This window comes from Trichosurus vulpecula, chromosome 3, assembly GCF_011100635.1.
Source record: "Trichosurus vulpecula isolate mTriVul1 chromosome 3, mTriVul1.pri, whole genome shotgun sequence".
NCBI classification, from domain to species: Eukaryota; Metazoa; Chordata; class Mammalia; order Diprotodontia; family Phalangeridae; genus Trichosurus; species Trichosurus vulpecula.
Genome location: NC_050575.1, coordinates 391,769,182 through 391,793,602, shown reverse-complemented (window position 1 = coordinate 391,793,602; position 24,421 = coordinate 391,769,182). Strand labels below are relative to the sequence as shown.

At 42.4% G+C, this 24,421-nt stretch overlaps 2 protein-coding genes across 2 annotated transcripts in view; both read right to left on the bottom strand.

Moving 5' to 3' along the window:
* Positions 1-1,532: 1,532 nt before the first annotated feature.
* Positions 1,533-2,483, bottom strand: MC1R (melanocortin 1 receptor). The gene has a single exon (XM_036749094.1). It carries the CDS (start codon positions 2,481-2,483, stop codon positions 1,533-1,535), a length of 951 nt encoding a protein of 316 aa, XP_036604989.1.
* Positions 2,484-9,608: 7,125 nt separating this feature from the next.
* The window catches only part of TCF25 (transcription factor 25), a 50,044-nt gene continuing 35,231 nt past the window's right edge, over positions 9,609-24,421 (bottom strand). The window contains exons 15-18 of the mRNA XM_036748093.1: positions 23,349-23,439; positions 22,441-22,520; positions 16,281-16,353; positions 9,609-15,519 (exon numbers count right to left, since the gene is read on the bottom strand). Coding sequence (XP_036603988.1) covers positions 15,334-15,519; positions 16,281-16,353; positions 22,441-22,520; positions 23,349-23,439 — 430 coding nt within the window. The 3' untranslated portion in view covers positions 9,609-15,333. The remainder of the gene's footprint in view (positions 15,520-16,280; positions 16,354-22,440; positions 22,521-23,348; positions 23,440-24,421) is intronic.

Sequence of the window (24,421 nt, the reverse complement as noted above, 5' to 3'; positions counted from 1 at the left end):
TTGCTTCTGGAGAATTTTCAAGACTGGGACTGATACTTAGCTTAACCGTGGGGTGTGTTGTGACCAGAGCTTGCCACAGTGGAGACAAGGCTTCTAGCTTCTTGCTCTACCTTGGGTTCCTCTCTTGCCCTGCCAGCCTCTAGATGGTGATCAGAGAGAACTGACTGGATTTAAAGTCAAAAGACCCTGAGTAATCTGTGGCTTACTACTTGCATGATATCTGGGCCTCAGTTTCCATCATAAATCAAATGAGGAGGTTGACCTATAAGATTCCTTCCAACTCCGAAATTCTGTGATTCTGGGAAGAATTTGCTCGGTCTTTGGACTTCTCTCCTTCCCTAGCATATGCAGGGTTCCTTAACCAAGGTAACTTCTTCACCAATATTCTGGGGCCTTCTCCTCTAAAGGAAAGCTTTTTACTCTGACTCTGGGCTAAGTCAGGCAAGATCTGGGAAATTCAGTCCAATTCTTAGCTTTTGCTAAGCTTTTACCTGCCTATTTATCATTTGTTTACCTTCCCCTCTCCCACCTCTGCTTAAGTGATATGAAAGAGCAAAGAGGGATGACAAAGCAAAGTCACTAAATCCCCCACCCCACCCCGCCCTCTTCCCGGCAGTCAGACATAGTGTCTGGGCACAGAGTGCATTTATTGTAATTTCTCAATCACACAATTCCCACACAGCTTCAGGAACAATCGCTAACCCATCCAGGTCATGTCAGGCACAGAGCTGACAGTATGGACAAGAGTAGGGGAGTCAGTCAAGTGGCCAAGTTGGGAGCAGAACCTCAGTATTGGAACTCCCAGTCATCTGTCCCCGATTATCGTTGGCACACAACTGCATGTCCTGTGAGTCTTCAGGATCTCGGAGCTGGGCGGGGAAGTAGAAGGGGTGGGGGTGGGGGCACTCCAAATGCTTTTTCACAGCTCCAACTGTTCTTGAGGTATCATCTTTCCAATCTGGAGTATGCTGGCCCTGCCTCCTAGGTGCAGTATCCTTAGCAGATTGAAGCAATGGCAGGAAGGGGGTGGGGAAGGAACAGGTCTCCGGGTACTCATAGCAGGAACAGGCAGAATTTCAAGGCTTTGGGGATGGGGTTGAAAATTGTATTCTCAAATGAAGGATAAAAGTATATTAGATGTAGGAGATTTTTCTCCTGTACCTTTTGTATATTATGTGCACACCTGAGCATCCATGTGTGTGCACACATGAACACAAGTGAAACTGAAAATGTATACATGCATACTCTGTCTCTCTCACACATAGACACACACAGACACACACACACAAACACACGCATTCCATCTCAGCATCCTTTTCAAAAGGGCAATTCTGAAGTTGGAGGCCAGGCTAACTAATGATGCATATCCCTCCTCATCATGGGATAGAACAGATTGTGCCCACTAACCAGAACATCTGGCCCCCTTTGCAGATGAGAAGCTGCTCTCCTCAATTACATTCCGCACCTCTGTCCCACTGGGTTTCTGCATGCCTGTATGCATGGGCATTCGCAATGTACCCTCCCACACCCCCTTACCAGGAACACAGAATGACTTCCTTTAGAGTCTTGCGGAGCTCTTGACTGCGGAAGGCATAGATGAGAGGGTCAATGATTGAGTTGCAGATGATGAGAATGAGAAAGAGGTTGAAGTTCTGGAAGTAGCAGCTGCATGTGGGATGCTTGGGACAGAGGACAATAAGCGTGAGGTGCAGGAAAAAGGGGGCCCAGCAGAGGAAGAAGATGCCCAACAGGATTGTGAGGGTGACAGCCCCCTTGAGGATTGACAGTTGGTGAATTGTGCATCTCTTGTGCAGCCGAGCAATCCTCCTGGCATGCTGGCATGCTTGGATAAACATGTGAATGTAGAGGACCACCATAAGCCCCAACATAGACAAGAAGAAGGCAATGAGACAGAGCAGGACTGCAACATGGTTGTAATAGGAGATGAAGAGGGTACCAGAGAGGGCACTGGACACCCAGATGCCAGCAAGGACTCCCTGAGCTCGACAAGGGGTGACAATGCTGTGGTAGCGAAGGGCATAGAAGATACTGATGTAGCGATCAACCGCGATGGCTCCTAGGAAGGAAATTGAGGACATCATGGAACCACAGATCAACACATCAATGACATTGTCAAGCTGTTGCACCATAGGCGCCTGCATCACCAGCACCCCTTTCTCCAGCAGTAGCAACACCAAGGTCTCCAGCAGGTTGCTGACACTCACCAGAAGATCTGATAAAGCCAAGCAGCAGACAAAATAGTACATGGGTGAATGGAGGTTGCGGTTCTTGATGATGGCCACCACCACCATAACATTCTCCACCAGGCTCAGCAGCCCCAGGGTCAAGAACAATTGATCTGGAATGAAGAACCCCTGGCACAGAATATCTGTCTGGTTGGTGGAGACAACTTGATGGAGGGTATCCGGGGAAGTGGAGTTCAGAGAGTTAAACAATCTCTTTTGTTGACCTGGCATTGGCATAGTTCCGGGTTAAGAGCAAAGGGCTATGAATGTAAAACTAGCAACACAGATGAATTGGAATTTTCAAATTCCTACCCTGAAGGGCTTTCTCAAAGTCCAACAGCTGCCCGCTGCTATTTCAGTTCATTGTTCTTATCAGTTAGTATCCAGAGGAATCCCCACTGTTTCTTTCCTCCCCCCTCCCCTTTGGTCTCAAACAAAAATCACAGCCGCCAAATCCACCCCACACTCATTATTTCTCTAACCTGTCAAAGGACATCCTACTGATTCCATTAGCACAATAGAGGCTGCGATAACCCATGTCACGTCCAATGTTGCCTAAGTATCCTTTCTCTACTCCTTGGCTCCAGGACCCAGAGTCTCAATTTTTCTGCCTGAACCCAAATTCTCAATCTGTGCACTTCTTTCTGCTTGCTTCCACAGGTTGTTTTATTCCACAGGAATGGAAGTTTCCTTTTTCCTTTTCCTCTTGGCTTTTTCATCTCTTTTCCTTAGCTGGGCGAAGTGAACGTGCCAGTAGGACATGAGGTCCACATCTCCACAGTTTCTGCATCCCCTGGCAACTCCAGCCACAGCCCTCAGTCTTGGTCCAAAGAAGTGGAGCGGAGCTGATGTCCCAGTGAAGAATCAAGCCTCTCTCCCCCTTCCTTTAAAGACAGTCTGTGGAGCCCCTCCTTCAAAGGAGGCTGATTGACCACATGATAGCGGCTCATGCTGGGAATGTCCAGCACAGCAGAATGATTAGTTATGAAACTTGTTAGAGCTGAGGAAGTTCAAGACCTTACATAAATGTCCTGTAGGTACTGCCTGCTAGATTCAAGTAGCTTACAGTGAAACCAAGGATACCCTCACTTGGCACTAGGGGCTCTGAACCCAAAGAAGCAGTGCCCAAGAGGGCTGAACTAGGAAGATAGGCTTCATCTCAAAATTAGGAAGATTTTTCCAGCAGTGAGAACTGCCTACAAATTAAATTGGGTTACCTTGTTAGAATAGGTTTCCCAGCACTAGAAGTATTTGAGCAGAGGCTAGGTGACTCAACTGTCAGCTATATTGTAGAGGATATTCCTGCACTGAGGTCCCAGTTTGGAAGAGATAACTTCCAAAAACCTTCTCAATGTTAAGATTCTGTGAACCCTAAAGGTTAAGATTACTCAGGGTCTTTTGACTTTAAATCCAGTCAGTTCTCTCTGATCACCATCTAGAGGCTGGCAGGGCAAGAGAGGAACCCAAGGTAGAGCAAGAAGCTAGAAGCCTTGTCTCCACTGTGGCAAGCTCTGGTCACAACACACCCCACGGTTAAGCTAAGTATCAGTCCCAGCCTTGAAAATTCTCCAGAATGTTCTGTTCATCCTCTTAAGACCCAGGAGGAGAGAGAGGGCTCCATAATTGCATTTAATGAGGCAGCAGTGGTACAGAGGTGAGAAAGAATTGTAGAGTCCCAGTCCATTATGCAAATAATTAGTTTGCCTCTTTCTCAACCAGTAGAGCTCTATTCATTTATTTGAGATCTCTAGCACAAGATCTTAGGCACACTGTACTCTGAAAGTTCAATACTAGGCCAAAATGAAAAGGAAGTGGCCACCCACACCTGTAAATTGAAATGGTTCATGCCACTGACACAATGCTTGCTGTCCTTCATTCTCAAAGGGGAACAAAACGACATCACTATGTTAGTCAAGTTACAGTGCGTCCGACTGCGGCTGAGCAGACCAAGATGAGCTTAAACATTTGGGGTGGACTCTCTAAATTTACACATCTCACATTTCTTTCAAGCTACTTCAATTCTGCTTTGCTCATAGAACACAGAACTTTCTCTGATGAGTGCACACTATGCTGCGTGGTCCTGTGCCAGTGTCTCCCGTGTCTTACAATCGATTCCAAAGTTCTTCAGAGAAACCTTGAGAGGGTCCTTACATCACTTCATCTGACCACCATGTGAGCACTTGCCTTGTGTGAGTTCTCCATAAAATAATCTTTTAGGCAAGCATATGTTTGGCATTTGAACAACGTGGCCAGCCCATTGGAGCTGCACTCTTTGCAGAAGAGTTTGAATGCTTGGCAGTTTGGTTCAAGAAAAGACCTCAGTGTCTGGTATCATATCCTGCCAGGTGATCTGTAGAATCATCTTTAAGACAATTCAAATGGAAGCAATTCAGTTTCCTGGCATGGCACTGGTAGACTGTCCGGGTTTCACAGGCATACGAGGTCAGCACAATAGCTCTGTAGACCTTCAGTTTGGCAGTCAGTCTAATATTTCCTCTCCCACTTTCCTTTGGAGCCTTCCAAACACTAAGCTAACTCTGGCATCAACCTCATTATCAATGTGTACATCCCTGGAAAGTATGGTGTCAAGGTAAGTTATCCAAGGTATTGAAAACTTCTCCATCTGCTGTAACTGATGGTTCCACATATAGATGATGTGGTGCTGACTGGTGGAGCACCTGTGTTTTCTTGGTGTTAATTGTTGGGCCAAAATTAGCACAAGCAGCAGAAAATTGGTCCATACTTGGTGGCATCTCAGCTTCAGAGGCTGCATCGAGGGCACAATTGTCTGCAAACAAAGTCATGTGACAACATTCTCTCCACTGAACATAAGCCTAAGAATGCAACACATCTAAGGAGTAGCTTGCTCATAAGACTAAAAGTCCCTTCTGGCTTGGTTTGCTTGGGAGCAGTTAGCCTGCCCCATTGTACCATTCGGTGGGGGAAGGGGGTGTGCGATAGCCAGCACATTTTTCTTCTTATTAAAAATGTTTTATTGGTGATCTTTTCATTTGTTATCTGTCTCTTCCCAGTAATTCCACCCCACCCTTGCCCCTCTGGACAGTAGGATCCTCTCTTACAACAAGTAAATCTAGTCTAGCAAAATAAATCAATGCCTTGGTCAGGTCTGGAAACTGATGCCTCATTCTGTACCTTTCCTTTGTTATCTCTAAGACAGGAGGCTTCTTCTTACTTTGAAGACCCAATAGAACATGGTATTAGTCACTGATGAAGCTTTTGCAGTATTGTTCTCCTTTGCATTGCTATGGTCGTATGTAAACTATTGTAGCTTTGCTTACTTCACTCTGCATCAGTTCATTCAAATCTTCCCAGGAGTCTCTCAATTCTTCCCCTTTGCCATTTTTTATAGTCCAATTATATACCACTCCATTCACATACCACTGTTTGTTCAGCCCGACCTACGCACCTATATTCCTTCTAGGTCTTTGCTGTTTTATATATGAGACCCTCTTGGGGAAATATTCCTAATAGTTTTATTGCTGGGTCAAAGGTTATGTATAGTTTAGTTACTTTTTTAGTAGAATTCCAAATTGTCTTCTAGAAGAATTGGACCAATTTCACAGCTTTACCAATGATGCACTGAAGTACCTGTCTTCCTGAAGTCCCTCCAATACTGTCTGTTTTGTCATTTTTGCCCCATCTGTAGGATGTGAGCTGGGACATGATTTGATTTAATTTGCATTTCTATTATCATTAGTTATTTGGAACATTCTCTGATATGAATGACTTTCTGACTTACACTCCCCAACCCAAAGCAAGGGTTAGTTTGGAATGAAGGCCAGCAACAGCTCTCTTTCTATTCATTCATTTCCACTGGCCAGCAAGACCACACTGGCCCCAGGGAAAGAGTCACATCAAACCTAGACTTCTCGGCTCCAGCACTGGTTAGCCAGAAGCTGAGTGTGTTACACTGAAAATCATTCATGGCAGAGCAGAGTGCCCACAAGGAGGGTGGTGTGATGACAAGGAATCACCCCTACCATGATGTCTATGGCTACAAATAGCATAGATTTGGATACTGTCTTTCTTCCAAAGAGCTCAAAGCATTTTCGCATCTATAATTACATTGATTCTCACAGGGAATGGGGTTATTAGCCTCCTTTTGAAGATAGGAAAACTGAGACAAAGATAAAGTGACTTGTCCTAAGTCATGTAACAAGTCAGAGGTACAGCTGGAACCAAAACTCAATTACTGATATTCCGTCTCACGTTTCACATCAATGTGTCTCAATCTTTTCCAGTATATGACACACCTAGGGAAAGCATCAGACCATCCCGGGCATTTGTACCCCTTCCATTGTAGCCATATTACCTCTCCCAGACCTCCATCCCAGTCTGCCTTATTCCTCAACTGTAAAATGGAGATCTTAATAGCATCTGCCTCCCAGGGCTGTCTGGCACATAGTAGGCGCTATATAAATACGTATTTTCTTTTCCATTTGCAAAATGGAAAGGCTGGGCTAGCTGATCTTTTAACTCTAAATTCTATCATCCACTATCTTAACCGTCTTCCTTCCTGGTTTAAAAAAAAATTGGCTAAGGGGAATGAAAGAACCCAGGGCATCACAACATACCAATGTTATCCTCTTAATACCCTAATCAAGCAAGTGCCCTGGTTGAATAAAAGGGGTCCTCACCACTTCCTGACACCTGGAAGTTTATGGAATATCAAATTAGTTGTTACGTTGGGCATATGACCTCAACTCTCTGGGACTGAGGTTCAACATCTGAAGAATAAGGGTGGGAGGAGGGGGAAAGGTGGTCGAGGTGAACTTTGAAATCTCTCAGCGCTTTCCTCTGACTTCTACAGCCATGCTGGGGCATCAGTACTATCGGAAGCCGGCTGCCCTAGGTCAGACAGTCCCTCCTCGGGTGTCACTTTTTCCTTTGCCAACAGGGAGCCTAAGAGACTCCTATCCCAGGTTCATCTCTATATAGGTCTAAACAGCACAGTAATAACTCAAACCATTCTTTGTATTCAGGGCATGATGCAGAATCAGGACCAATGGACTCTGCTTTCACTGGATCACTGCAGAAAAGAACTGTCCCTGAGTTTCAGTGATATTTTCTGTCCATAAATGAGACCTTTGACGTAGATGCTCCCCACCCACCAAGACACAGACTTCAAAGAGCGTGAGAATGGGACAACCTTTGGCAGAAAGCTGACCACAGCCTCTTCCTGGCAAGTGGGCAAATAAGGCAGGGTAATTTTCCCTTAGGGTATCCACATTACATTAATTCTCATTAGGATAAATATGGTGACTTAGGACTACTGAAGGCCAGGGGCACAGCATTTGCCCATTGTCATGAGGACATATATAACTGGAATTCACAGATAATTGCAACCCAATACTGTCTTTCTCACCAAGACTTTTTTTACTGACAGATCTGAGTTTTATCGCCTTTTGCCCCAGTCCCTCTCATTGGCAATGCACTCCCTGAGTGGAATCCTGAGAAGTGAAATAACCAGAAAAGGAACTTGTATAATCTATTCAATGAACCATCTCTAGTACTCCAGCAGATAGAGATGTGGGCATTCCTTCCCACAAAGCAGACGGTAACCTAACCATGCTTAGATAGTCTGTAAGACTCCCATCCATATTCTCCCATAATTTCACCAGAGGGTGAATTCACCGCTCAACCTGCTGAGACCCTTCTTCAGGCTCCCTTGAAGTCCAGGGGTACAAACAGAACACATGGGTGGTCCATTGGTTGTCTCTCATTTTTGCTATACAACTGGCCCTTTTTTCCTCCCAAAATCATTTTTCTGATGTTCAGACCACTTCCAACTGTTCATTTGTTACGTGTTGCCCACCATGAAGAAATGAATGCAAAAACATTTCTTGTAAGCATTTACTGTATCTTAAGCACTATGCTAAGCACTAGGAATACAAATACCAGGAAAAAAAAAGTTCTTGCCCTCAAGGAACTTACATTCTAAAAGGGGAAGAAAACATCTATAGATAGGGGAGTAGTGGTTGGAGAACAGTTTGGTTTGGAGTCACAGACCTGGGTCAGTCGATTCACTGGGCAGTCAGTCAATACATCCTTTTGATAAAGGTATTACCGATTTGGTTCTTGCGTCCAGAGCAAGAGGTGGGGGGGGATTGGATATTACATATATGGGTCCACAGAGGATAGTAAAACGGTGTAAGTCAATAGCTGGATGGGACATGAAGCACGGTCTGGCCTGGAAGCAGTTAGAAATAGTGGGCTAGCTAAGTTGAGATGGCTCAGGCCCAAGGTGGGAGTTCCAAAACATAAGTGGATTAACTGCCTCTGGGGCCTGGATTCTGGAAGCCCACTTTGGAGAGTGCTAATCCAGTGGGGGAGAAGCAGGGCAGTGGCTACAAGGCAGATGACTCTCCCTGTCGATCTTCTTGTGTCCCCCAACTTCAATTGTTCCGAGACAATAGTATTCTCTTTGACTGGCAGCACCACACTACCGGGTGTTACGCTGGTGAGGTTGGCCAGATGCTAGTCTAAACCATAGCCCTTGGAGGTTTTAACCACAGTCCTAACGGTGAAGTTCTCGCTAATTCATTCACTCTTTGGTTCCTCTCCCAAACCACCCTAATTAGGCCTTATTGTTCCTATGACAGGAGAGCTCCTCTGCCAGGAGGTGTTACAGTAATGTATTTTCATTTGGAATAGTAGAATATTCCTGGGCTGATTTACCCCTTAGTTCTTGTGTACGTAGGACACATAGCTCTTACAAGAAATTCCATTACAATAAATATGCTAAGAAAAAGACCTTGATTTTTCAGGCTCCTTTAGCAGCATATTAAGGTTCCATAATGGTGTCAGATTATACTCCACATACTTTCTAACCAGTCATTAGTCTCTGGTCCTCCCCTTGGAGTCTGACAAGGAATCCATATTTCTATCTTGCTATGGCTGTGTGGGCCATAGGTTACACTTCCAAACAACCACTAAACATTTATTAAATGGCTCATATATGTGTCCAGATGCTGTGCTAAAACCTGGGAATATAAAGGCAAAAACTGTCCCTGCCCTCAAGGAGCTTTCATTCTGATGAATTAAATGCATTCTCTACTTCACTGGCTCCTGGAGTAGTGATCAGAGCATTAGCCTGGAAATTAGGAGACCGTGTCTGGTTCCTGCCACACCACTAATTGTGTGACCTTGGGGGAGTCCCTCCTTTCTCATGGACTGCCTTATCTACAAAATAAGATGTACTCAATGACCTCAGTTTTAGAAAGTCCCTCTCACCTCCAAAATTCTCTTCAATTAGCTCATGGGAGACATCAGGGTGATGTCCTTTGTCAGCCCAACAGTCCCGGATAAAGCAGCACTATTCAAAGTCCAAAAGACCCCAAGTAGGAGCATTTCTTTATTTTTTCCTCATTTTATTGTTATGAACTTTACAGAAATCAACAACCATGAACATTTCCTTATACAAAGGGGGAAGGGGAAAGGAATAAGCATTTGCTAAGTGCCTACTATGTGCCAGGCACTGTGCTAAGGACTTTACAAATATTATCTCATTTGATCCTCACAACAACCCTGTGAGGTAGGTGCTATTATCCCCTTTTACAGATAAGGAAACCGAGGCAGTTAGAGGTTACATGACTTGCCCAGGATCACACAGCTACTAAGTGTCTGAGGCTAGATTTGAACTCAGGTCTTCCTGACTCCAGGCCCAGTGCTCTATCCATTTTGCAACCTAGTTGTCCCTAAGAAGACAAAAAGAGCACTACATATCAAACCACGAATCTCCATCATATATAGATTGCTTTTTAGAGCAATATTTCTAAGTTTTGAGATATTTGCCAAGTGCTTTGCAAACTTGTAAATGCTACATAAATGTTAGCTATTTTATCATTATTTTTAATTAAATATGCTAGTTCCAACACTGCCTTGCTTATCTGTGTCCCCTAATTTACTGCCTTCTGCTCTCTTCTATTTTAAATTTAGTCATCAAAGTACCTTTAAATCTGCCTAACTTTCTCCAAAGTACACAAAAAATTAAAACCCACAGGAGCACTTTCTGTGACCAAGACCTCTTTGAAGAAGATTCAAAGTATAACAAGATGGGTGGGAAGCAGAGCCTTTCCATCTCTCTCCTCCAGTCACTTGGAGAGGTTAGAAATGAATGATGGGGCGGCAACTGTCCCTGGAGTTGCAGGGATCGCTGCAGTGGTTTCCAGTTTGGGAAAGTCATGGAATCTCTGCAAGCCTCTGTAAAGTGAAGGAGCTGGACTAAATGATTTCTGAAGTCCTCTTCAGCTCAAACATCATGGGGTTTAAATTTAAGTAGTAAAATACATCATTCCGGATCTCCCGATACCCCCTAAGCCAAACCTAAGACTTCTTAACAGAGGTTTCCACAAACTTGGGAAAACTACTGATGCCCATTTGGGTCTTATTTCCCACTCCACTCTAGCCTTCTTTTTTTCCCTTAAAAGCAAAACTCCTTTTATTCAAACAAAACAGTGCTGCTGTGAATTATTTTGGTGTGTATGGGACCTTTCCTTCCATTCCTAACCTCTGGAGGACATGTCCAACAGTGGGATCCCTAGGTCAAAAGGAATGGGCATTTCACTCACTTCTCCCTAATTTCAAATTACTTTCTAGAGTGGCTCAGCCAACAATGCATGACAGATCTGTCCTTCTACAGCCACTCCAAAGTCTACCATTTCCATTCTCATATGTAACCTTTGCCTATCTGTTCAGCAGGTCTCATTTTCAGGTGAATACCCAGGTGTAGCAGGAGGTAAGAGTGCTTCATCAACCCAGTTAGCCATGCAGTGGGCTACTGGGATTTCAGTTTCTCTGCACTCCCACAGGCCTCTAGGGTCTTGCACGCAGGGACATCACTTCAGGATCATTCTTAAAGGCAGACAGATGAGTCCCTTCAAAGCAGACTTGGAACCTACATTTTCATTTTGGACTGGTTTAACCAGCTACAGCATTGTTTTTCTCCCCAGCAGTGTTTCATTGCTGGTTCTTCACTGCCTCTACCCCTCCAATGAATCACAAGGTTACTGCAACTAAATTTTTCTAGTGCCCTGGGTCCGCTACATCTCCTCTGATTTCCAATGATAATCTAGTATTCTCCTACAACACTCAGAAAATCGATTTTTTAGAGTTATTACCCATCTACGTTCTTTAATGGAGTTGGAATATTTTTTTGGTGCCTCCCTAGCTAAACCTTCTTCTCTGGTCCTGTTCATGGTGTCACTTTAATTGGAGTTTACAGATTGCCTCCGAAGTCTCAGATACAGAATTTCACCTTCAACTATCCTCAAGGCCCAGGCTTAGAGTCACTTGAAGCTAGAAATACCAGTAGGACTTTTTTTTTTTCCTCTTTGGCAAAAATCGAAACAAAACAGGACAAAAAAATCCCCTCTGGAGACCAAGGAGCAATGATTAATTGCTGGAGCCCTTACTCCTAAGCAAAGAACCAGCCCCAATAATAATCATAACATTTCAGAACACCTGTTGATGTTATCAGTAGAAATATTGCCTCCACCAACAATGTGGCTGGTAATGCTCCCATGCCTTAATAAATGGACTTCATAAGTTGCTGTGGCCAAGACTTAATCACTTAGTACCCAATCTTCTGGCCTCTTTGAACATAACCATGGTAGTCCTCTGACAGGAGAGAGAACACATGCCTGGGTCGACAAGATCTTGCAGACTTTTTGTTCTACTGGTATATCCTGCAAGACTCTAGGATCACCTCCAAGCCATGATGATATATAGAAGGATTTTAGTGGAGGAATAATGCCAGTACTTGAGAGATTGCAATGGAACTATGACCTGACTTATGCGAGTACACTGTCCTATGTAACTTCCCATATGTAATTCGGGCTGTTGTCTCTCCTAGTCAATTCTTGGACCAGTTCATCGTCTACCCGCAGTATCTGTTCAAGATGGATCAGCTAACCGGACTATCTATTCACTATCTCTTGGACTGGACAATAGGCATTTTTCATCCATTTGGTTATTTCCTATGTGGCTAGTCAGGTCAAACATTTAAGACATTTTGGATCTCATTTAGGAGGCTCTGCAGTTTTGGGGGGAACTTGCATCAATCAGCCACTGGGTGCATCTGGAGGAACTACATCAACACAGAATCCCTTCCATTTCTTATCTGACCCAAATGAATTGCCTTCTCAGGCACTGAAAGAACTGGCAGACATGATTCTCACTGTCTGTGATCTTTGAAAGACTGTGGAGAATGAGAAAGGTACCACAGAATTAAAGAAGGCCAAATGTCTCAATTTTCCAAAAATAAGGAGAGAACAGAGTGTGCAAACTACAGGGCAGTAAGTGCAACTGATTTTGACAAGATGGTTGCTGTTAATAACCATTATTTATGAATAAGTAAAAAACACTTACTGGGCATTTACTAAGTGCCAGATACTTTGCTAAGCACAAAAGGCAGTTTCAGCTCTCAAGAAAGCTTACATTCTAGGGGGAGACACAGTATTACATACAGTGGTAACCAGGGAAAGGGTGCTATGATCTGGGAAAATCACAAAAATGTTAAGTGGAGCAACGGAGTATTCCATTAATACCTCCTCTGTGGAGCCAATAGTCAGGGCAATTTAATGACAGTTCTTATCCTATAGTTTTCAATGTGTTACACATACACTTTCTCATCTGATATTGATGGGATGATGAAGGAACATCTAGAAGAAGCTCTATTCACCAAGAACCAGTATGGATTCACCAAAGAACAGGTCCCAATGGCCCAAAATGATTTCCTTTGTTGGCAGGGTTACTAAAACTGGAAGACTGATGTTGTAAATATATTTTGCCTAGATTTAGCAAAGCATATGACAGTGTCCTTGCTATTCTTGTGGAAAAGATGCTAGATAATACTGTTAGATGTATTTGGAATTGGTAGAATTGCTGAACCTTAAGATTTGTCATTAAAAGCTTCCTGACACCTGTTTTTGGCCCTGTGCTGTTTAGCATCCTTATCAATGACTTGGACAAAGGCATAGAGGGCACACTTTTCAAATTTGCAGATGACACAAAGCTGGGAAGGAGAGCCAGCACAATGGAAAATCGAGTCAGGAGCCACAGAGCTTTTGACAGACAACAACATTGGGCTGGAATGAATAAAATGAAATCTAATAGAGATAAATGTAAAGTCTTAGAATTGGTTTTAAAAATCAAGATGCTGGAAGGTGCCATGGCTAGTCTTTCTGAAAAAGATCTGAGTTTTGGTGGATCTCAAATAAATAAATGTCAGTGAACAGTGTGATAGGGCAGCCAAGAAAACGAATACAATCTTAGGCTATAGTAAAAAAGGCTCAGGGTCCAGGAAGGAACAAGGAAGCGGTGGTCCTGCGGTACTCTGCCCTGGTAAGGCTGTAACTGCAGCATTATGATCACTTTTATAGGCAATGTGACCCTAGGTGAGCCACTTAACCCATCTGCCTCAGTTCCCAGTTTATAAAATGGGGATAATAAAAGCACCTTGGTGGTTGGGAAGTTCAAATGAGATTGTATATACATACAGTGCTTTGCAACCATAAAGCACTACCTAAATGCTAATTCTAATTCTTATCATCATTACTGTGGGCACCACAAGTTAGGAAGGAAATTGCTAAAGGCTGGAGGGTGTCCCAGGGAGGGCAGCCAAGGTGATGAAGGGCCTTGAATTCATGATATGAGGACAAGCTAAAGGAACTAGAAAAAGCTAAGACTAAAGAGCTGTCTTGAAGTGAAGGAGTTGTCACACTGAAGAGGGATTAGACTTATTCTACTTGGCCCCCAAGGAAAGAACTGGAAGTAACAGGAAGAAGTTGCCCATTTAGGCTAGCCAGCAATTGGAGCTGTGCCACCTTAGGAAGGAGCGCGCTGGATCTCCCTGGAGGTCTCTGAGCAAAGGCTAGGTGGATGGCCACTTGTCAGGAACACTGCAGAGTACTTTCTCATTCAGTTACTGATTAGACCAGCTGGCTGCTGAGGTCCCTTCCAACACAACAATTCTGAGATCTTAACATATGTTCTAAAGACATCTTGTTGAAAGTGGGCCTTTGAAGACTGCATTTTGTTCTCCTAAATCAATTACTTTTTTATGGTCAACACATAAATATGATGGAATCCTCTCTTCTGTATGTATCTTTTAGTCAAATAAGTGACTACATAGTCTGCTGTAGAGTACCATCTGGTAGAGCCTACCTGTTCTTGTCTAGCTTCATCTGACATGGAAATTAATCTCGGAATCAGAGGTTCAGTGTAGAGATAAGAATGTAGGCCTGTGACAGCCTCTCACTGTTCTTTTAGGCAATGATAACATCCACGATTCCTTCCGAGTTTCAGTGTCTCACATTCACAAAGTAGTTTCCTAACAACTCGATCATGGGATTTTTAGTGCAAACATTACCGCTCCCATTATACATATGAAAAGACTGAGGCCAGAGAGGTGAGGTCAGTCTCAGAGGCAGAACCAGGACTTCTGTCCTTCCCAATCCAGGTGCTCCTCCCCTAAAACAAGTGGCTTTGCTTCACACCAAGGGGGCACCAAAGTTCTCTCAAATGTTACAAGGAGCAGCTGAAAATGGGACAAAACCAGTGTTTGGTTGCGGTCAGGAGCCCTGTTCTACATAGCCCCACGGATGCCCCCTGGTCTGAGGCCGAGCCAGGCTGTCCAGACAGGCCAGTTGCTGGGAGCCCATAAAAGGCAGTTGGGGCTCCATCTGTCCCTAGTTTTGCTCCTTCCTTCCCTAACTCTCCTCTAGCTCCAGGCTTATCTTGGACGTGGACTCCACATTAACCCTGTATAGGCTGTTATCCCAAAGAGGAGGTTAAAAAGAAAGTGATGGATTCAACAGATGAAAAGTCCTCAGTCACTAGCAGTCACTGCTTCGTCTGCTTCTAAGCTGCACTCTGAGCACACTTCAGAGAATTCTGATGCCCTGCCTCATATAACACATACAAATTTGCAGAAGAAAGAGGCAAATGACTTTATAAATTAAGCACTTACTTTTTTACTTTACTTTAGGGAACTATTAAATTTCAACCGAAAAAAATCATGAACATAATTCTACAGCATATCACTGGGATTCTGGATGCTCTAGTCTTAGTCCCAGTCTTCATCCTCGTCTTCATCCTCATCTCCATTCCCATCAGGGTTATCTTCTGTTGGAGGGTCCTGGAACTGGATGTTGGCCAGGAGGTCTCGCATGGCTGCCATCAGCCTGTTCAAACCCTGGTCGAGGTCCTCTTCTGCACCAACTGGGTCTATTTCATCCGGTGTATCTTCTCCCTGACAGAAAGAGAGGCGGGAGGCTGAAGAAGAAACTGCTAGATGAGAAGGAGCTTCCTGGGCAAGCTGAGTGTGCTTTGCTCTGCTCTACAGGAGTGGAGCACAAAGTGCTATGAGGACAGGCTCAAAATGTTTCCATTATAGACACGCCATGTACTGGCACCAAGACAGAGGAAAATGCTTATCTCTTCAGATGGCACTTCATTTCTAATCTCTGAGGAAGGCCACAGGTAGGAGGGATCAAAAAATAATCTCAAAAATCAAATACAATTAAAAAAAAAACTAAGATGCACTAGTTTGTTCTCTCTAGACATTTGCAACGACAAACTCACACTGGATGAATTCAAAATAAATTCAAAGCTTCAAAGACAACTTTCCCTATTAGCATTTACTAAATAGAAAGGTTCTCCGTTGCACTATTCTAATCAAACATCTGTGTGTTACTGCTTATCAGCAATCTTATATTGTGATTCAGTAATGTTAGATTTCTGTGTATTTCTTCTGAAGGAAGTGTTATGTCTTAACCATTCCATTCAATAAACACTCATTTGTTTAGTGGCTGCACCGTGGTCAAGATCCTACTCTAGTTAGTCATTAGGGATACGAGGAGCTTGCTTCTTTCCCAACCACCACAGTACCCAGCACAAAGCTGTGTCCACAGCAGCTGTACAATGACTCCTGTTACCCTGATTGAGTTTGTGAGAAGAGCAGACGTAACTGTAAGGACGTGACAGAAATGGAACCAGACTCACTTAACATACCTGAAAGGTAAAATTTGGCAACAATGATCGAAAGAAGAGAGATAATGTGCTTTCATTGGAGTAACGGTGTGCCCTGAAAGAGAAAACCAGGAAATGTCAGAATATATTTTTCTTCTTCTTCTAAATGACCCTGTGCACCAATGCAGATTTTATTATGTTAGCAGAGCCTAGCAAATAATAATCTAAAAGTTAATCCTACTCACCTGTGCATTTCAACCTTTCTGTTCTTGCTGCCCCACCCCCCCCAAAAAGAAAGACAGTCATAGGCAATGGGTGGCATCAGTAGCATGAAATAAGCAGGAGAAGCAAAAGGAGCCTGGTGGAGTGGGAGCTGGGACAGAAAGTAACAGCATGGACCTTAGACCAAAGGATGCTGCTTTCTAACAAGTGAATAAATGGAGCTGGGGGCACCCAGGATTTGCAGAGGAAAATAAGGTATAGATATTCACATGATATATGGATATGCACACACAGTAGGAGCGAAGGCTTACATTCTAGGCTACATTAGTTTCATTTCAGTACAGATTCACATATATCATCCCAAAGGACAAAATAATTGTGAGAGTAGGTAGAAGTTAAGAGTATACCAATGCTAAACATAAAGACTTTCCATTATTAAGTATCCAGTAAAAAAAATCCAATTTACAGCATTTTTAACTTACAAAATTGATAGAACAGGCAACAAATTAGTTTTACAAAGTCAGCAGATTCAATATCCTAGCAATGAGGACCTAGCCCTGATGAAATTATACTAAAAATCAAATGCAAGAGGCCAGTGCCTCTCAAACTGCGCTGTACAAAAGGTTGTAAAGGCAGACACACACAGAGAGTCAAGTTGTATATTTTGGAGTCCATCAGTCCTAGGCTGATGCAGAAGGCCATTGGAAGACAGTTTAAATAGATCTTGTGAGCCCAGAGTTGGCTTCTGATTGGTCTAGAATCAATGAATGTACTCAATTACATATGATGCTATCATCTAATTGTTGGTCTTTCTCATCACAGTACGTATGAAATAACTGGTGTTTATGTTTTTCACCATAAAATATTTTCGTAACAATCTTTGCTATCAATAATAGGCAGGCCTCAGCATGGTACCCACCACAAACTGGGAGGAAAGGCAGTACAAAAGACAATGTCAAAGAGATGTATGACTGGAATAGGAGTGATTAGCCAGTCATGTTAACAAAAGCAAGGGATGAAGGATGCATAGCTAGCAGGCAAGACCTAGAAGAAAGTTTCCAGCATTCCGAGGGAGGTCTCCATGGAGGATTCACAAAAAAACATCAAGAAGAGATGCACGGGATAGGAAAGTATAAATGGGAAATGCAGAGCTAGTTCAGTATTATGAAAACTATTAGCTTAATTGACCATATGAATATCAAAACCAACAGAAACCATATGATTATCTCAATAGATGCAGAAAAAGCTTTTGACAGAATACAACAGCCATTCCTGTTAAAAAACACTAGAAAGCACAGAATCAATGGACTTTTCCTTAAAATGATAAGTAGTATCTATCTCAAACCATCAGCAAGCATTATCAGTAATGGGCATAAGCTAGAAACCTTCCCAATAAGATCGGGGTGAAAAAGGATTCCCATCATCACCACTATTATTCAATATCGTACCAGAAATGTTAGCTTTAGCAATGAGAAGAAAAAGAAATTGAAGGAATTAGACTAGGTAATGAGGAAACAAAACTATCACTCTCTGCAGATGATAGGACTTAGAGAATCAACTAAAAATTTACTTGGAATAGTTATCCTTAGCAAAGGTGCAGAAAATAACGCCATAAATAATCAGCATTTCTATATATTATCAACAAAGCTCAGCAAGAAGAGAAAGAGAAATTCCTTTTAAAATAACTGTCGACAATATAAAATATTTGGGAGTATACCTCCCAAGACAAACCCAGGAACTACATGAACACAATTATAAAACGCTTTTCACACAAATAAAGTCAGATCTAAACAATTAGAAAAATATTAATTACTCGTGGGTTAGGCTGAGCTAATACAATAAAAATGAAAGTTCTACCTAAATTAATTTATTCAGTGCCATACCACATTACCAAAAAATTATTTTATAGAGCTAGAAAAAATAACAAAATTCATCTGGAAGAACAAGAGACCAAGAATATCAAGGGAATTAATGAGAAAAAAAATGCAAAGGAAGGTGGTTGAGCCATACCAGACACAAAACTATATTATAAAGCAGCAATCATAAAAACTATTTGGGGCTAAGAAACAGAGTGGTGGATCAGTGGAATAGAGTAGGAACCCAAGACACTGCTGGGAAAACTGGAAAACAGAATGGCAGAAACTAGGCAAAGACCAACATCTCACACTGTATACCAAGATGAGGTCAAAATGGGTACATGATTTAGACATAAAGGGTGATACCATAAGCAAATTAAGAGAGCAAGAAATAGTTTACCTGTCAGATATATGGAGAAGGGAAGAATTTATCACCAAACAAGAGACAGAGAACATTATTAAATGCAAAATGGATCATTTTGATTACATTAAATTAAAAAAGGTTCTACATAAACAAAACCAATGCAACCAAGATTAGAAGAAAAGCAGAAAGCTGGGAAACAATTTTTACAGCCAATGTTTCTGATAAAGGCCTCATTTCTCAAATATATGGAGAACTGAGTCAAATTTATAAGAATACAAGTCATTCCCCAGTTGATAAATGGTCAAGGATACGAATAGGCAGTTCAGATGAAGAAATTAAAGCTATTTATAGTCATAGGGAAAAAATGCTCTAAATCAGTTATGGAAATGCAAAATAAAACAACTTTGTGGTACTACCTCACACCTATCAGATTGGCTAATTTGACAGAAAAGGAAAATAATAAATGTTGGAGATGATGTGGGAAAATCAGGACACGTGCACTGTTGGTGGAACTGTGAACTGATCTGACCATTGTGGAGAGCAATTTGGAACTATGCCCAAAAGACATTCAAACTGTGCATACCCTTTGAGCTAGAAAAACCACCATTAGGTCTATATCCCAAAGAGATTATAAAAAAAAATTTATAGCAGCTCTTTTTGTGGTGGCAAAGAATTGAAAATTGAGGGAATGCTCATCAATTGGGGAATGGCTGAACAAGGTGTGGTATATGAATGTAATGGAATACTACTGTGCTATAAGATATGATGAGCAGAAAGATTTCAGAAAAGCCTGGCAAGACTAACATGAAGTGATGCTTAGTGAAGTGAGCAAAACCAGGAAAACATTATATGCAGTAACAGCAACAATGTGTGATGATTGACTATGATTGACTTAGCTCTTCTCAGCAGTATAATAATTTAAGACAATTCCAAAAGACTCACTATTCATATCCAGAGAAATAACTATGGAGTCTGAATACTGATCAAAGCATATTCACTTTTTTTCGTGGTTTTTCTCTTTTGTTGTGTTTCTTCTTTCACAACATGATTAATGTAGAAATGTTTCCATGACTGCACATGTATATATAATCTATATTAGACTGTTTGCCTTCTTGGGGAGGGAGAACAGGAGGGAGGGATGGAGAAAAAATTTGGGACTCATAATCTTATAAAAATGAATGTTGAAAACTATCTTTACATGTTAATTGGAAAAAATAAAAGCTTCAGTTGGCACCATAAAAGGGAGGGTCCTCAATGCTGAGATCACTGATCCTTTCAACTCCTTAAGTATTCACTATAAGTAAAAAGGGAATGGCTAAAGATACAAACATTAATAACAAAGAATTTGATGATGAAATCAATATCCATAAACCTAATACCAAATCCCAATTACAGAAGCATCATCAGACAATACACATTTATTAAGTACCTCTCTCTATGTGCTAATTTGTTGTTGGGTAGCGTCCATGACCCCATTTGGGGTTTTCTTGGCAAAGAAGCTGGATTTCCTTCTCCAGCTCATTTTACGGATGAAGAAACTGAGGCAAACAGGATTAAGTGACTTGCCCAGGGTCACAGCCCTCATAAGTGTCTGAGGCCAGATTTGAACTCAGGAAGATGAGCCTTCCTGACTCCAGGGCCAGAGTTCTGTCCACTGCACCACGTAGCTGCCCTATGTACCAGTACCAGGCACTATGCTAAGTGTGAGGAATACAAAATAAAGGTAAAAGACAGTCCCTGTCTGTGAGGAGCTCAGTCTGATAAGAGAGAAAACATGCAAACGACTACAGACAAACAAGCTAGAGACGGCATAAATTGGAGAGAATCAACACCGGGAAGGGTTCAAGAAAGATTTCTTGTAGAAGGTGAGATTCTGATGAGGAAAGAAAGCGTTCCAGGCATAGGGAACAGCCAGAGAAAATGCCTGGAGCCAAGAGATGCAATATCTTATTTAAGGAAGAGCAAGGAGGCCAGTATCATTGGATGGCAGAGGATGTATAAGTGCAAGGTATAAGAAGACTGGAAAAGTGTGTTGGGGGGAGGGGGGTGGGAGGGAGGAGATTACGAAGGGCTTTAAATGCTAAATATTTTATATTTGATCCTGGAGGTGATATGGATTTTCGGGGGAGGGGGGGAGGCGCAGAGGGAGTTGCTGACACAATCAGACTTGTGTTTTAGGAAAATCATTTTAGTGGCTGAATGGAAGATAGACTGGAATGAGGAGAGACATGAGGCAGGCAGACCCACCAGCAGCCATTGCAATAATCCAGGTATGAGGTGATGGCAGCCGGGTGTCAGGCAGGTGGCAGTGTCAGAGGAGAGAAGGGAGCATATTCAAGAGATGTCGCAAAGGTAAAATCGACAGTCCTTGGCATATAAGGGGTTAATGAAAATGAGTTGAGAATGACACAGAGGTTTCAAGCCTGGGAGGACTATGGCGCCTTCCATAGTAGTAGGGAAGTTTGGAAGGAGGGGGAGGGTTTCTGGGGAAAGATAACGAGGTCCTTTTGGAGTTTCAGATGCTTGAGATTGTCCATTTCGGTTTGCTTCTGGAGCTTTTGATTTATCTTGTCTGTTAAAACTACTAAATTTAATCATTCCACAGTTCCAGCAAGATTACAAAGGCATTTACTGATAAACACGGCATTATGAATACTACAAGAAAACTTCTCTAGCTTTTAAAGGAAAAATATGATTAACTGAAATAAATCTAAAATATTTCTGGTTTATGCAGGTAAAAGAGAAAAAGACAAATTGCTGTGAATCACCACATAAAGTAAACCTTTAATATTGTTCCCAATTAGAAAACACTTAATGAATTGCAAACCATCATAGCCTGCTCATTAAATAATGTATTTATGTTAGATTCAGAACAAGTTATCTGAAAATTATTCTTAAAAAGCAGGCTTTTCTAACTTGATACCATTAAGCTGTCAGCATTTTAAAAAAGCACCACACACTTGCAAAGAAGTTTTGTTTAAAGAGAAAAGTTCCACTGCTATAAAAAGTGAGAACTGCTGGCCTAGACAACAAGAGGATCATCATTGCAGGGGTGAACATGGGAGGCCCTGGGACAAATTTCTGTGGCCTGAGAGAGGGTGGGAGCAAACACAAGAGCTCTCACCCTCTCCCCACCCCCTTCTGCTCTAACAGCTCACAGCACAGCATGGACCTCCATGTCACCTTATCATCCTCTTTGCTAACAGTGTGTAAAATAAAGCACTTTCAACTCCTTCTATTGACAGATTGAGGGGAAAAAAGGAACCCCTTCCCCCACCCCATGGAAACCTAGGCAGTTTTATAGTAACTGTCAAAGGAACAATCGGATTCTCTATCTAGAAATTTGTTTCTCAGTTGTTACTGCAATGTACCTACTGCATTAAGGGATACCTGTACTTGAGTTTCTCCTGATAGATGAAAAGTGTGTATAAGTAACATACAATGAGAAACACGGGATAAGTGAGTCTCAAGAAACAGGCACTTGCAATTGAAGTAGGTTAAAATTGGAAGAATACTGCTGGCCTAGCAACTCAAAAAGGTGTTCATAAACACACTGGGAATGCAGTCTAGAAAGAGGCATTTCAGTTATTCAGGGTACCAGTTGATCGCTACCAAACTGGTTACTCATGTGTCCCTGTCACCTTAAAGCCTACCAAGTGATTTCTTTTCCCCTCTGCTTTTGTCAAGGTGGAGGAGAGTAAAAGCAGCAGCGTGAGAGCAGCGTGAGCAAGAAGGCAAAGGAAAAGGGTGGAAAGGGTACCTTCGTGGTCTGGTGTAGGAAGTGATGGAATCCAGGGGAGGCAGAGGGTCAAACCCCATCACAGGCTGGGATGTCACTTCCTTCAGAAAGGGATACAAAAATGAGATACCCAGGAAGGCTCTGTTAGTCCGCCTCAATTGGGCTCCACAATAGAACATTTTCAATAGGACATCAAATTCAGAGTAAAGTCAACCACTAACTACTCGGTTCCCTCAAAATTAGGCAACTTGAGTGTCAGTTTCAGCCTCAGTTCCCTGAAGTGCGTCTATTGCTCTAGGGGTGGGAGGGCTCCTCCTAGGAGAGCAGGAGAAGACAGGGCCAAAGACTCATGGTGAAGCCTTTCCTTTGACTCCACTGATCTAATCTGCCATTCCTCTCAGCACAAGTTCTGGATGCATGGACCACCAAGGTGTGTGTGGGTGTGGCTCTGTGTACTTGGTCATCATTACAGTAAAAGTCATCATGGGTCATTTTCAAGATGCTTTAAGAACAATGGTCTTTCTGGGAGGTGCTATCCTCACCCCACTTCACAGATGAGCTCTGAGGCTGCTAAGGGACTGAGACAGGATCAAATATCTCGTCAGTGCCAGCAGCAGGATTTTCAGCCCCGCCCTCCCAATTCCAAGTCTAGCACTGTATTCACTACACCACTTGGCCCACACCAAGCCAGTCTTACAGGCCTGTGAGCTATCTGCTGCAGTGCGGCAAAATCCCAAGAGAAGGAAGAGGCAGAATCCTTCAAAGACTTCATTCAGCTACAAAGTCTTTACCTCTGTCAAATAAGTGATTAATAAAACACTGAGTGGAGTGGAGGACCCATTTAGGGAGAGGGAGAAGTGGGCTAAATCATGCATGTGACGTTGTGTGTACATACAATGCCTTCTTTTTCAGCTGGTGAGGCTCCTTACCAGAGGCAGGGCTGCGGTGGCCTCCTTCATCTCAGAAAGGATCACATGGCGATAGATATTTCTGGGTGCACTCTGGTACCGGACCTTCCGCCTAAGAAGGGAGGGAGAACAAAATAAAGACCAACAAATGAAATAATATATTCTGCAATGCTCTAGCAAGCTGAGCTCTGGGGAAGACAATGTTCTGCTCAATGGCATAAGTTTCAGATCCACACTTGCTCAAAGAGACATCAAGACTATCCTATGACAGCAGCTTTATATTTTTCCAAGTATATAATTAATCATCAAAATGACACGAGCATTTAAGTACCCATAAATATGCTTGTCCTTTAGCCAACGGCATAAAAAATCCCAACTTCAAGTTCCACGGAAGTCTTGCTGGAGGGGGGTATGTGTACTTTATAGATATGTCTGCTTCTGGGAAGCAGTTAAGTACATTTTCCTGGCAGTGGTGATGTTTGCTATGATGCTAGCAGGCATGCTCCCTGGATAATACACACAGCAACCTCTAAGACATAATCTGTACAATACCGCAAATCCTCACGTTGCAATTTTCCTATCGCACACAATACACATTCATAAAGGATTACTATGTCACCACCTCTAATGCAGAGTCAATTACAAAACCCAAACATCCGTCTAATGATTCAAAACTAGCATTGGGTCCTTCTTTCAATTTGTAATGATGTAAACAAGATCCAGCAAGGAAATCCTCCCGTTCCCTGCCACCCCACCAGACCTCAAAAAACATTTTGTTTAGTATCAATCTAATGTACTTATCATGCAATATTATAAATTATAGTTACTTTGTAAATACAAAAAGGTGTGTGTATGTGAAACACACATACACACACACACCCCACACCACCTCTCCTATTCCACAAGGCTACTGATCTAATCTAAACCTTACTTTTTCCTCTAGTGCACTGGGCAATATTCTAAATACAGTAAACACAGAGGCAACATTTCTTAAGTCATTTGTCACAAATCCATCAATTTTATGCAGTCTTACACAGAAAACAAAGCTATGGTAATTTATAAATCAAGGTAGAATGAAAGAGATAGATGCCTGG

Coding starts and splice junctions, on each gene's coding strand:
- MC1R (XM_036749094.1), bottom strand. CDS start 2,483: ATGCCAATGCCAGGTCAACAAAAGAGATTGTTTAACTCTCTGAACTCC.